This window comes from Ochotona princeps, chromosome 4 (genome assembly GCF_030435755.1).
Source record: "Ochotona princeps isolate mOchPri1 chromosome 4, mOchPri1.hap1, whole genome shotgun sequence".
NCBI lineage: Eukaryota > Metazoa > Chordata > Mammalia > Lagomorpha > Ochotonidae > Ochotona > Ochotona princeps.
The window spans coordinates 105,400,181-105,413,244 of record NC_080835.1 but is presented as its reverse complement, the minus strand read 5'-3'; the positions used below and the strand labels follow the sequence as shown (position 1 = coordinate 105,413,244).

At 45.6% G+C, this 13,064-nt stretch overlaps 1 protein-coding gene across 1 annotated transcript in view; it reads left to right on the top strand.

The window, feature by feature from the left end:
• Positions 1 to 13,064, top strand: part of JAM3 (junctional adhesion molecule 3) — a 52,509-nt gene that overhangs the window by 32,694 nt on the left and 6,751 nt on the right. The window contains exon 2 of the mRNA XM_058664092.1: positions 12,255 to 12,320. Within this exon, the coding sequence (XP_058520075.1) occupies positions 12,255 to 12,320 (66 nt within the window). The remainder of the gene's footprint in view (positions 1 to 12,254; positions 12,321 to 13,064) is intronic.

Genomic DNA, 13,064 nt, shown 5'->3' with positions numbered 1-13,064 from the left:
CCTCTACTGAATTAGGCGGTTACGTTACCCCAACCAACGTCTGTTCAGTTTATTTTTATTTTGATATTTTTTGTTCTTTTTTTTTTTTTTTTTTTTTTTTTTTTTTGCGTGGGATCCTGAGAGCATTTCATGACCAGTCATTCTTCATAGCAGTACAGGAAGCGGGAATGCTCAGTGTCGGGGCTGCGTTGCTGTACACGTATCTAAAGATTTTGCGTCTTGCCCTCACAGGATGAATGACTTAGGACACTCCAAATGGGATGCGTGTTGTTATCTGGGAGACTTCGGAAAGAAAGATACAGACGCAGCCCTTTCTGAGCCTAAATCAAAATTTTGGGATGTGTGCTCCATGGTTAAGAAACATGATTCTAAGCAAGAGAAGTGATCGGCGGGTAATTGGTCTGGTATGAGATCCTCAGGCGCTGGCAGAATTCCGGAAAGCTGAAATAAACGGCAGTGTCCCACAGTTGGTAAAAGTGTTCCAGATTAGGAAAGGGAAGGAAAAACAAAGAACTGAGCAGCTCCAGGGAATACTTGGAGCAGCCTGTGGACTGGGGGGGCATTGTGAAGGCCCGCAGGTCGGGATTTCCTCTCTCGCCTTATCATTCCCATCTGCTGGCTCCTGCTGCCCTTGAACGGCTCAGCTCCACCTCTTCCCTGGAAGGAAGGGATGCTGTGTGAAGGTGACAGTGCCAGCTGCACATCATGTCACAGGCTTGTTGTTTAGAGCACTTCCTTGGCCAAGTCATCTAAGAAATGGTTTTTGAGAACAATGGGACATGAGCTTAGGCTAGGGGGTCTGACTCATGTCTTCCTTTTAGTTCTGGGTAGATTTTAAATCTGCTCCATATCACAGACAGATCATTATGAACTTTGGGCTTATTTTGCATGGTGCTCACAGTCAGTCGCCTCTGTGGAATCTGATCCCCCGTCTGGGACGTGGGTGCACAGTAGTTCTTCCCCTTGTCAGTGGAATGCCAGCAAGTGGAGTTGGTGTTATGTTCTGGGAGTCGGCCCAAAGATCCTCAGGGGGATATAGAGTTCATTAAGGTCCTAGCAGTGCTGTGAGCTCACTTTTTCCTGCCTGTTGCTTCATTCCTTATCAGAGTACAGGTGGGAGATGGGACAGTGCTCTGCTCCTCTTGGCTCTACGTTAGGTGTCCATTCTGCTGGCAGGTTGCCAGTCACATTTGGAGATGAAGTTCTGTTCCCCACGATGGTTGGCTGACCTACAAGAAACTACACTGTAGCTCCGTGTCAAAATACTGCCTGTCCCTTGTGAGTTCAGAGGGTCCACTTCTCTGTGCTTGTTTCTCTTCCCTATACCGCTGACTGGCTTCATATTTGTGAAAATGTATATTCTGCATAGCTGGTAGTTTGTCTAATGACATTTCCTCAAGCCACTCCTGTCTTACCGATTAATACCTAGTTCTTCCTTGCAGACCAGTCTCCATAGGGTGGAGAGCTGGTGATTGCTGGGCCTAGTTGTTTCGTCACAGGAGATTAAAAAACTATGGTTCAGACAGTTAGCTCTCTGCCAACTACGTGGAGGCCTGGTGCCTGGCTCCTGGCTTGGGCCTGGCCCAGCCCTGCTGGTTGTAGGCATCTGGGGAGTGAACCAGAGGACTGGAGGTGTCTGTCCCCCTGTCTCTGCCTTTTCAAATAAATACTAACAGAGGCAAGTTGACCTGAGCGTCTGCTTGCTCTGCCCGAGCTCCCTAACCGAATGAGGGAAAGGCTGCTGCTCTGGGTTGTGACTCATGTGCAGAAGAATGGCCACACTGTGCTCCCTCCCTGTCATCTCTCTTTGTTATCTTCTGCAGGCCCACGCTGCAGTGCCCTGCAGATTCATTTATATGCATGACTCTTTCGTCTGTGCGAGCTGAGGGGTAAACCCTCCCTGGAAAGGGCCTGTGCTCTTTATCTGGGGGAGTCCCCCTTTTCCGCAGGCTCAAGGCAGCATTCTAAGCGAGAATCCTTCACACAGCAGTGCCTTTTTGCTGCGTCTCATTATTGGTTTTGCTCAGCCTTGGGCACACACAAGTGCAGACTGCTGGGTGGCTGTGTGCCTGCAGGTCGACCTGACTGGGGAGATCTGTGCTTGAGCTAGGGGAGTAAGGACAGCTGTTTGGTCAGGTCTTCCTGTGTAGAAAACTGGATGCCAGTTGCTGTTTATGGCATGAGGACATGAGGCACGCATTTGCAAGTGAATCTTTTCTTTTGTATGTAGTCTTTCTATATCCTATATTGTTTCTTCTTTCCCAAATCCTTGGGGATTTCATAATCTGTTCAGTGCCTAGCTCTGGTTTTAAGGTAGCAGCAGTAACTCTCCCTTCTCCCTTTCTCTTCCACCTTTCAGCTTCCCCTTCTGCTTCTCTTTCTCCTTCTCTCTCTTCCTTTTATTGTGATAGACGTCACCAGCTTTGGTGCACTGTGGGATAGTCTTGCTTTTAGTGTTATGGAACACTTAGGAAATAAGTGGTTATGTTATAGAGGAAGAATCCTTATTATCTTACTTCTTGTCAAGCAAGCACAGATGATGCATGACACAGCCACAAACCAGGGTTGTGGCCAGGCCAGCACCTGCGATGCTCCTGGCCCAGCGGAGGACTGCCCAGTGCCACCTGTTGTGGGAGTGCGTGTTTCTTGGCTTCGCCCTGGCTCAGACCTGTTGTGACCATCTGGGGAGTGAACCAGTAGATGCACACATTCTCCTTTCTTTTTCTCTGTGACTCTGTTTCCAAATAAATCTTAGTAGGATACAACCAACACAATGTTTAATCAATCTCTCCTTGAGCAACAGAGAACAAAGCATTGCAGGCGTTAATGGGAAAAATAGCGCTCTTGGAGTCTAAGGACACAGCCTGAACTGCTAGCTTCCTCAGCTGGGGACTAGAGTTAGCCACATCATCACGTGTAAGTTGGACGTCCCACCTGCCGGTTTTTGCAGAGTGATCCTAAGGAATGTATGTGAATCCTCTTCACTTCCTACCTTACCCCTGGAATTGTGATCTCTCTCACAGCCCTGACTGCAGGAAGGGAAAAGTAGCCCATTAGAGTAAGCCATTTCAGAACTTGATGTTTCTGCAAATACTGAGCTGGCTTAATACCTTTGAAATCAGTAGAACCAATGGAGAATGGTGTGGTCATTGCTGCTTCTAAGATAATGTTAAGAAAGCCACAGAGAGAAGCCAGGTAGGTGAGGCTTGTGACTGGGGCCTGGTTTCCCACCACGGCCTTTGCCCTCCCTCTGCAGCTCCTAGCTCCCCTGACTTGTCTTGTTGAATGTCAGTGCATCCAATAGTGTTTTCCTTTCTTCTTTCCTTCCTTAAATTATTCATATGAAAGGCAGAGTGACAGAGGGGAAAACATAGAAAGAAGAGTAAGAGAGGTCTTCTGTCTGCTGGTTCCTTGTGCAGATAACCACAAAATTCAGGTCTGGGCCAGGCTGAAACCGACACCCAGGAACTGCATCTTAATCCCACCCCTGGGTGGCAGGTGCTCCAGTGCTTGGGCCATCTTCATTGCCTCTCCAGGAGCATTAGCAGGAAGCTGGGTCAGAGGCAGAGCGGCCTGAACGGATACTGGCATATGGCATGCCAGCTTTGCATGTTGCAGCCTGGCCTGCCCTGCCACAGTGCTACCTTAAGTTTTTGCTCTTTGGGCTGTAAAACTAAAATCAAGGCCTTTTGGGTTTTGAGAGATCCAGAAGAGGCTTCTGATTCAAGGTTTCGGATCAGCTAGGTTCTGGCTGTTGCAGCCATTTGGGGAGTGAACCAGCAGATGGAAGATCTTTCTGTCTCTCTTCTCTGTAAATCTTTCAAATAAAAATTTTAAAAAGTCTTTTTTTTTTTTTTAAAGTGGGGATGGGCAGGGAGGAGTGATTCAGCCTCGACACTGGAGCTACTGTGTTTTTATTTATCATCAGCTTGACAGCACACCAGTCTGAGGTCCAGTCTTCTTAGGGTCCTGGGGCAGCCAGTCCATGCTGTTTTGTCTCTGCTTAGTGCAGACAGCCCTCCTGGTACAGACCCAGGGCCTGTACCTCGAGAGCTTATCTGTTGCCCAGATTCAGTTAAAAATCATGGTGCAAAGATAAACAGCTTTGTCAACCGTCAGCCTGAACAAATTCTGATGCTCAGAAATGTACAAAATTTTGGGGTTTGTCGTAAAGTCAGGAATCATCATTTTTATGTCTTGTTTTCCTTTTCTTTTCCTTTTGAAGGGTTCCTTTTAAAAGTTTTCTAGAGATGTTATGATTAAATAGCACAAGCCCATGACTTAAAATAATTCAGTTCCTCATAGTTTTGGAGGCTGGAAGATCTACATAAAGGTGCCAGCGGGGTCGCATTTCCCAGGTCTTTCTTAGAGCATTCTTTTCTTGGCAAAGTTCACCCAAGGAGAAACTGTCTTACTAGAGCCTAACCTCCCAGGATTTCATTAGAACCCAACTAGCCTAGAGAAAGGAAAACACCTCAGCCTACCTCCTTCTAGCCATCTTGTCCAGCGTAGGAGTGTAGGCACGGGAAACAGAAAGTCACACAGAAGCACAGGCTCACTAAATGCTTGAGGCCTCATTGTGGTGCTGTAGACCTCCCTGCTCACTCCACACGCCTTCCCAGCACAAAACCAAAGGCACATTTCCTTCCAATAAATTATGTCTGGCTTGACACCAAAAGTTACAGTGCATGCTAAAAGGCAAAATGCATAGGTGAGGAGACAGCTGGCATTGGAATTCTGCTGTGGCAGAGATGTTCACCTGATCAGAATAGGGATTAGAGCCGGGCACAATGGCCTAGAGGCTAAAGTCCTCGCCTTGAACGCCCCGGGATCCCATATGGGCGCCGGTTCTAATCCCGGCAGCTCCACTTCCCATCCAGCTCCCTGCTTGTGGCCTGGGAAAGCAGTTGAGGACGGCCCAATGCATTGGGACCCTGCACCCGTGTGGGAGACCCGGAAGAGGTTCCTGGTTCCTGGCATCGGATCGGCGCGCACCGGCCCGTTGCTGCTCACTTGGGGAGTGAATCATCGGACGGAAGATCTTCCTTTCTGTCTCTCCTCCTCTCTGTATATCTGACTTTGTAATAAACTGAATAAATCTTAAAAAAAAAAAAAAAAAAAACATGGTGGGAAAATTCCCTTTTATATTTGGGAAGAAAAATGACTTGGGGACCCAGAATACCCTCACTGCCTACCACCCAGTCTAACTCCTCACACATTCCGTCCCCCAGAAGAAGTGACCTTAACTGCTGTTAAGGGGGACAGGGACGTCATTCGTTCTTAACTGCTTCCTGCTGACAGAGGACGTAGTTAGGTACTCCTCTGGGGGCCTGTGAAAGACACTATTAAAAGGCCTAATTTAAGAGTTAGGGGAGTCCCAGAAGGTGCAGAAAGAGAAACTAAGTTTACAGATGTATTTTTTGGAATAAAGTAAAATGTCCCTAATCTGGAGAAAGAATTGGGAAACAACATCCAGGAGGGGCACAGAACTCCCACCAGGGTTGCTCAAAAGCGATCTTCACCCAGACACATGGATAATCAAGCTCTTTTCAGTAGAGCATAAGGAAAAGATGCTGAAATGTGCACGTGAGAAAAATTAACTGATATATAAAGGAATGCCAATTAAACTCACAGGAGATCTCTCACAGGAAACTTCACAGTCAAGAAAAGAATGGAGTGACATATTCCAGCTTCTAAAAGAAAAAAATTGTCGGCCTAGGATAACATATCCAGCAAAGCTTTCCTTTGTCTTTGGAAATGAAATAAAAATCTTCCACAGTAAAGAAAAGCTAAAAGAATTTGCCTCTTCCAAACCTGCCCTGCAAAAGATACTTAAAGATGTTCTCTTGACAGAGAAGAGGAATAGCACCCTCCAAACCCGAAGGCAAATGTGAAGAACATCCCAGTAAAATGACAACAGAAGACTAAATCAATGAGCAACCCATTGCTAAAATGACAAGACCAAATTATCCATACATATTAACCCTGAATGTAAATGGCTTAAACTCATCAATCAAATGTCATGGATGAGTTGACTGGATTAAAAAAACAAAACCCATCTATTTGTTGCCTACAGGAGACTCATCTCAGCAACAAAGATCAGCGGAAGCTATATCAAATGAATTTTGATTTTTTTTGGTTAGTCTCATCTCTTCAAAGCACTTTCTTCTGATTAAATCTTCACTGACTCATAGATCATACAGTAGCATCATTTTCTTCAAGAAGGTTCTTGATTTTCTTTTACATTTCTTTAGTGACACATTAGTCACTCAGTAGCATGCTATTTAAGTTCAAGGTGCTGTGCATTTCTTTTTTTCCTTCCTGTTACTGATTTTGTATTGTAGCTTTTCATTTAAGGGGATGTATAGTAACTGTGTAATGGAGACTCTCATATCCAGATGTGAGGATACAATGCAGTATGCATCTCTACTTCCAGACCAAAGATGGACTCCCAAAGAAACTGTTTACTATATCTTGACATAAGGTCATTGGACTCTGCCACTCTCCATGCCCACAATGATGGACATATGACTGTATATGAAGAACTATACTATAGCAATGATATAGGGGGACTCAGTGGAGGGGGAATTGGGGAGGGGATAAGGGAAATCTCAGGTCCTATGTAATTGTATCATAAAATGATAATAACAACAAAAAAAAAAGTAAAGTATTAAAAAAAAAACCCAAACGGCTCCCATGTTAGGATCCCAGAGGCAAGGACTTTAGCCACTAAGCTACTGCACCGGGCCCAATTTTTATGTTCTTAAAACTCTGTATGAGTGGATCTAAACAGATGTAGCTATGGTAACTGCTGGGCCGAAGATGGTGGCTCCCAGCAGGTGAGTCACATGCTACGGGGAAGTCGGAGATAGTTGGCCCCAACTGCCAGCCCACAGTGCCTGGCCCAGTGAACCAGTGGATGGAAGATCCATCTCCTCTCCCCTCTGCAACTCTGCCACCCAAACAGATCTTTTCCAATAAGGCTGATTATTTATTTGAGAAGCTGAGTTAGAGAGAGAGAGAGAGAGAGAGAGAGAGAGAGAGAGAATGAATCTTTCCTCCTCAGCCCTACACTCCCAAAATGCCACATGGCCAGGGTTGGTCAGGCAGAAGCCAGGATCCAGGGTCTGCTCTTTGGGAGCAGGGACCTAAGGAGTGGGACCCTCCTGCACTGCCTCCCCGGGCACATCAGCAGAGAGCTGAAGCAGAAGCAGAGCAGCCAGGACTTGATGTGGTGCTTACATGGGATGGTAGCCCAGCAGGTGGTGGCCCGACGGCTCTGCCGCAATACCAGCTCCAGTAATACATCTTTAAATTTTTTTTCCCCCAGTGGACCGTATCCTTAATTTTCACAGCAAGTTTGTGGTGATACCGGTTGTTTTATTTTGCAGTCGGGAGCCTAAAGCTCAGGGACGTCACCCAGATGTACCGTAAAAATTGTCCCTATAGATGCTTTCCGCAAAGGTGTGCCCTTTTTTTCTTCTCTCTGCTTTCTGTGTACAAGCTATGTGATGACCATTTTCTGCCTCTTTGCCACCATTTGGTGCTGTCCTTATTGAACAAAGTTTAAATTCTGATCATTTAATGTTACCATTTAAATAATTTTAAGGTCTATAGTTCACTAGTGTTAAACATTCACAACAATCATCGCTTCTCGTTTCTGGAACTTGGCATCATACTAAATGAAAGCTGTATCCATTAAGCAATGACGCCACATTGTTCCCTGCCAACTTATATTGGCCTGTTCTAGGGGCCTCGTGTAAGTGAGCCCATACGCTTGATTCTTTGGTATCTGATTTATGTCTGTGAGTTTCATCTGTGCTGTAGTGTGTGTCAAAATGTACCCCTTGTTACAGTTGAATAGTGTTTCACTGTAACCATGCGGCTGTACCGCACTGTGTCCGTTCATTTGTAACAGATGTTGGGTTGCCTCTTGCAACATTGTAGTACTTCTATCTGTACCTGTTTGAATTTGTTTTCAGTTCTTAGGCGTATGTATGCTGGAGCATAATTCATAACTCATATAATAAGCCTGTTTAGCTTTTTTTTTTTAAAAAAAAGATTTATTGTATTTTTATTTGAAATGCAAAGTTACACAGAGAAGAGAGAGAGATCTTTCACTCACTGGCTCATTCCCTAAACTGCCACAACAGCTGGAGCTGGGCTGTTCCAAGACAAGCAGTGCTGGGTCCCAAGGCTTTGGGCCATCCTCGACTGCTTTCCCAGGCCACACGGCTGTTGGGTCCCAAGGACTTGAGTCATCCTCTGTTGCTTTTCCAAGCTATAAGCAGGGATCTGGATTGGAAATGGGGCAGCTGGAACGTGAACCAGAACCCATGTGGGATGTTGGCCCTGCCGGCGTTAGCTTAGCCTCCTGTGCCAGAAAATTGGCCCCTGCGGTTTAGTTTTTTAAGGAACGGAGACACTTAGACGTAGTGATTGTGCCAAGTTACATTCCTGCTGGCAGTGTATGAGCTGGAATGCTCCAGAGCCTCAACAATGCAGGGGGTTTTCTGTTTTTAAGATTAATAACTATCCTACTGGGTGCTAGTGCTATCTTTTTTTTTTTTTTAAGATTTATTTATTATTATTGGAAAGTCAGATTTACAGAGAGGAGAAACAAACATCTTCTGCCCGGTGAGTCACTCCCCAGGTGACTGCAATGGCCAGAGCTGAGCTAATCCAAAGCCAGGAGCCAGGAGCTTCTACTCTGTCTCCCACATGAGTGCAGGGTTCCTAGGCTTTGGGCCGTCCTCGACTGCTTTTCCCAGCCACAGGCAGGGAGCTGGATGGGAAATGGAACAGCCAGGATATGAACTGGCACCCATATGGTATCCGGCACATGCAAGGAGAGGAATTTAGCTGTTGTATTGTGGTTTTGATTTCATTTTTCTGCTGGCTAGTAAAATGGAGCTATCTTCACGTGCTAATGGCCATTTGTGTAGTTTCTTTGGAGGACTCTCCTTTGCTCATGTTGAATCTAGCAGTTTGTTTTTTGTTTGGTCAGTTGTTGGAGTTATTTATGTTTTCTAGGTATTAATCTCTTACATATAAATGTTTTACAAATCTTTTTTCTCATTTTGTCGGTTATGTGTCCATTTCCTGGATAGTGTCCATTAAATTATATCTTAAAGTTTCTTGATGAAATTCAGCTTACCTATTTTTATTTTGATGTCCATACTTTTAGTGTTATACCCAAAAATTCATTGCTGAATACAGTATCATGAAATTCCTTAAATGGTTTCTTCAGAGTGTTGTTTTTAAGATTAATTACTTGGGCCTGGTGCGGTGGCCTAGCAGCTAAAGTCCTCGCCTTGCACACCCTGGGATCCCATATGGGCGCCAGTTCTAATTCCAGTGATCCCAATTCCCATCCAGCTCCCTGCCATGTGGGAGACTCAAAAAAGACTCCTGGCTTTGGATCAGCTCGGCTCCGGCCGTTGAGGCCACTTGGGGAGTGAATCATCGAACGAAAGATCTACCTGTCTGTCTGTCCTCCTCTCTGTGTATCTGACTTTCCAATAAAAATAAAATCTTGAAAAAAGATTAATTAATTACTTAATTTGAAAAGCAGAGCAATAAACAGGAACGAAGGGTTCTCATTTACTGGTTCATTCCCCAAACGATTGGCTGGCTAGTATTTCTAGTCTTATGTATTTGAAATAGCGATAGGATTCTTCTATCTGTTGGTTCTCTCCCCAGCTTCAGGTGAGTGGCAGGGACCCACGTACTTGAGCCTCTCAAGGTGCACAGGAAAAGGAAATCCATAATAAAAAATGGAGCTGAATTCTAAACCCAGGCTCTCTGATAAGACTGCTAGCCACGTAGTCTTAATGGTTGCATGAATGCACCATCTCATAGTAAATTTTCCAATCAGATATGAAGATGATAAATGTGGTACCAGGATTTTGGTGGTTTTTTTTTTTTTTTTGGCACTAAAATTTAAGCTCTGTGACTTACTGGATTTTTATGTTTTATTCATTTATCATCGCTTTATATATATATACCGGGGTGTAGTACCCAAGAGGTACAAAATAAAAATTGCTGTGTATTGGGTTCTCAGAGCTTAATGTCTGATTCATAGGCCAAGATACACATGTGGCTGGATGGGTTGGATAATGCTTGGTTGATTGTCAGTTTTTTTTTTTCCCATTTATGTTCCAGAAAACCTTTGTTCACTCTGCAGGTGATCTCAGTGTGAGCGTTGGTTCGTGTACAGTGTACAGTGTCGGTGTGTGTACAATGATGCTGAGGCAGCCAGCACTTCACATCGACTCTCTGACCCATTTCCTAGCCAGTGATGCCATCTGTCCCTGGGCAGAGATGGCACCTAGCTGAGTCACCTGTTGATGTCTGTCAGGGTGGACTTTGTGGCCGTGGTTCCCAATAGGACCATTCTTTCATAGCTATTACTGAATTGAAAGTAACCCAGTATGCTGTTAGGATGGGGCAATTAATACTTAGAAATTTAACCACTGTTTTGCAATAGATTGAGAATTTTTAGAAGACACTTGCCTTGGGCTCTCTCAGACCTTGACCCAGCTATTACAGATAATCATGCAAGCTGGAACTTCTTTTGGCTTGAATGCTTCTCTATGCGTGCATCTTCCTAGGACATTTTGTCTCTTAGGATTGGCATAGAAAGTTGTTTGTCAAACTTTTCTAGAAGGCTTCAGTAACAACAAGAAGGCACAGGGCAGAGAAATAAAAGGGTGGTTTCTGTTATCTGGGACTGGTAGCTTCTTTCAGATTAAACGGAACAGGCGGAGAGCCAGGGTTGTAGCCCTCCCATGTGGGTGCTGCTTCGAGTCCCAGTTGTTCCACTTTCCATCTGCTCTCTGCTTGGGTCCAGGCACCCCTACTTGGGGGACCTGGAACAAGCCCCTAGCTTCTGGCTCCTGGCTTAAGCATGGCCCCCCCACTGGCCATTGTGTTGGTTTGGAAAGTGAATCAGATTATGGAAAAATCTCTCTCTCTCTCTCTCTCTCTCTCTCTCACACACACACACACACACGCACACACGCACACACATATTCACAAACACATATGCACATAGCAAATTTTTTTTTTTAAGATTATTTTTATTGGAAAGTCAGATTTACAGAAAGGAGACAAAGAAAGATCTTCCACCTGCTAGTTCACTCCCCAGGTGGCTACAACGGCCGGAGCTGAGCCAATCCAAGGCCTGGAGCCAGGAGCTTCTTGTGGGTCTTCCACATGGGTTCCCAGGCCACCAGCAGGAAGCTGGAAAGGAAGTGAAGCAGCTGGGACACTAACCAGTGCACATATGGGATCCCAACACGTGCAAGGCAAAGACGTTAGCCAGTAGGCTACTGCTCTGGGCCCACAAATAAATCTTGTAAAAGAGGATCAGATTGGCTTAGTTTACTTTGACCTCCCCCCCCCCCCCTTAGGATTTATTTATTTTTATTGGAAAGGCAAATTCACAGAGCTAGAGAGAGCTAGAGAGAGAGAGCTCTTCGATCTGCTGGTTCACTCCTCAAGTGGCCACAGCTGCCGGAGCTGAGCTGATCTGAAGCCAGGAACCAGGAGCTTCTTCTGGGTCTCCCACGTGTGTGCAGGGTCCCAAGATTTTGAGCTGTCCTCCACTGTTTTCCCAGGCCGCAAGCAGGGAGCTGGATGGGAAGTGGAGCAGCTGGGACATGAATTAGTGTCCTTATGGAACCCTGGTGCATGGAAGGTGAGGATTTAGCCACTAGGCCGTCGCACCGGGCCCTGCTTTGAACTTGTAATGTCAAATAGTTATGTATCTCAGTTGCCTTTGTGAAGATTTGACTTTGAACAGACACTCTGTTAGCTTTACTGGCCTGCCCATCTTTGTTTGCTCTAGTCCATGTCTTGCTGCCAACTCTGGTATTTCCATTGTTTTGTTGAATCAGCCCAGCCCCCCGCTACTGAGTATCTGTTCCGTGGTCTCTTGCGAATGTAAGACTTCTCCTCAACTTCCTTATTTGTGTGGAAGTACGAACTTCCCAAGACAAGGAACAGAAAAAAGCAGAACAAGTACAAAGTGTGTAATAGATGAGTATGTACATTGCTGCTACGAGGGAGAGAAGAAGGGCACGGAGTTACTGTCGGAAGCAACAATGACTGAGGCGTTTCCAGCTACTGTACAAGATTGGGCTCTGGGACTGAGGAGAATTCTAGAAACCAGCCTCGATCTAGAGCTTCTCGCTTGTATTGGAGATGCATGGTTGTCTGACTTGACTTGGCTTTTTTTTTCCCCCTTTCAGGTTGCTTGATAGAAGCTGTGAATCTCAAATCCAGCAACCGAAACCCAGTGGTGCAAGAATATGAGAGTAAGTGCAGGAGAGAGGGTGAGGAGAAGGGCGCCACCCAACGGGCATCTGCAGGTCTCACAGCAGACTCCACACAGCGTTTCTGTACTGTAAGGAGCAGCTCCTTACAGCGCATGTGTGCGGAGAGCGCATCCTTCCCATCCTGGGCCAGCAGTGAGCTCTTCATGGTTACACTTGCTAAACTAATGATTCCTTTGTGGATTTGTGTGTGTGCAACAGGGAAACTCCTTACACAGTAGTGACTTACGATCTGTGTGGGATTTGTTGTAAGACCCCAGTAGAATGCTTGAAGCAGGCATGGGACAAAACCCTCTACATACCATGTCTTTTTCCTGTAGATGCGATAACATCGCTCTCAGAAAACTAGGCACAGTAGGAGACTGGTATCAATAATAACAAAACAATTCTAGGAATATAGTGGAATGAAAGTTTTATGATCTTTGCCTCTTTCTCTCTCAACTCACCCATCTTGTGAGATCTGTGAGGAGGGAAGAGGTGTGCGTGACTCAGCCGCTGAGATGTGACGTGGGGCCTGTGCGTGAGGAGTACAGCATCACCACCACAGTCAGTCTGATGACCATGACGGCTGCTAAGTGACTAAGGATTGGATCAGAGCTGATACGCTAGACAAGAGCTGGTTCCCAGCCTGCGCAGAGTGAGGCAGAGATTTCATCACATGGCTCAGAACAGTAGCAGCTTCAAAGTTGCGACTTGTTTATTTCTGGAATTACCCATTTGTGACTT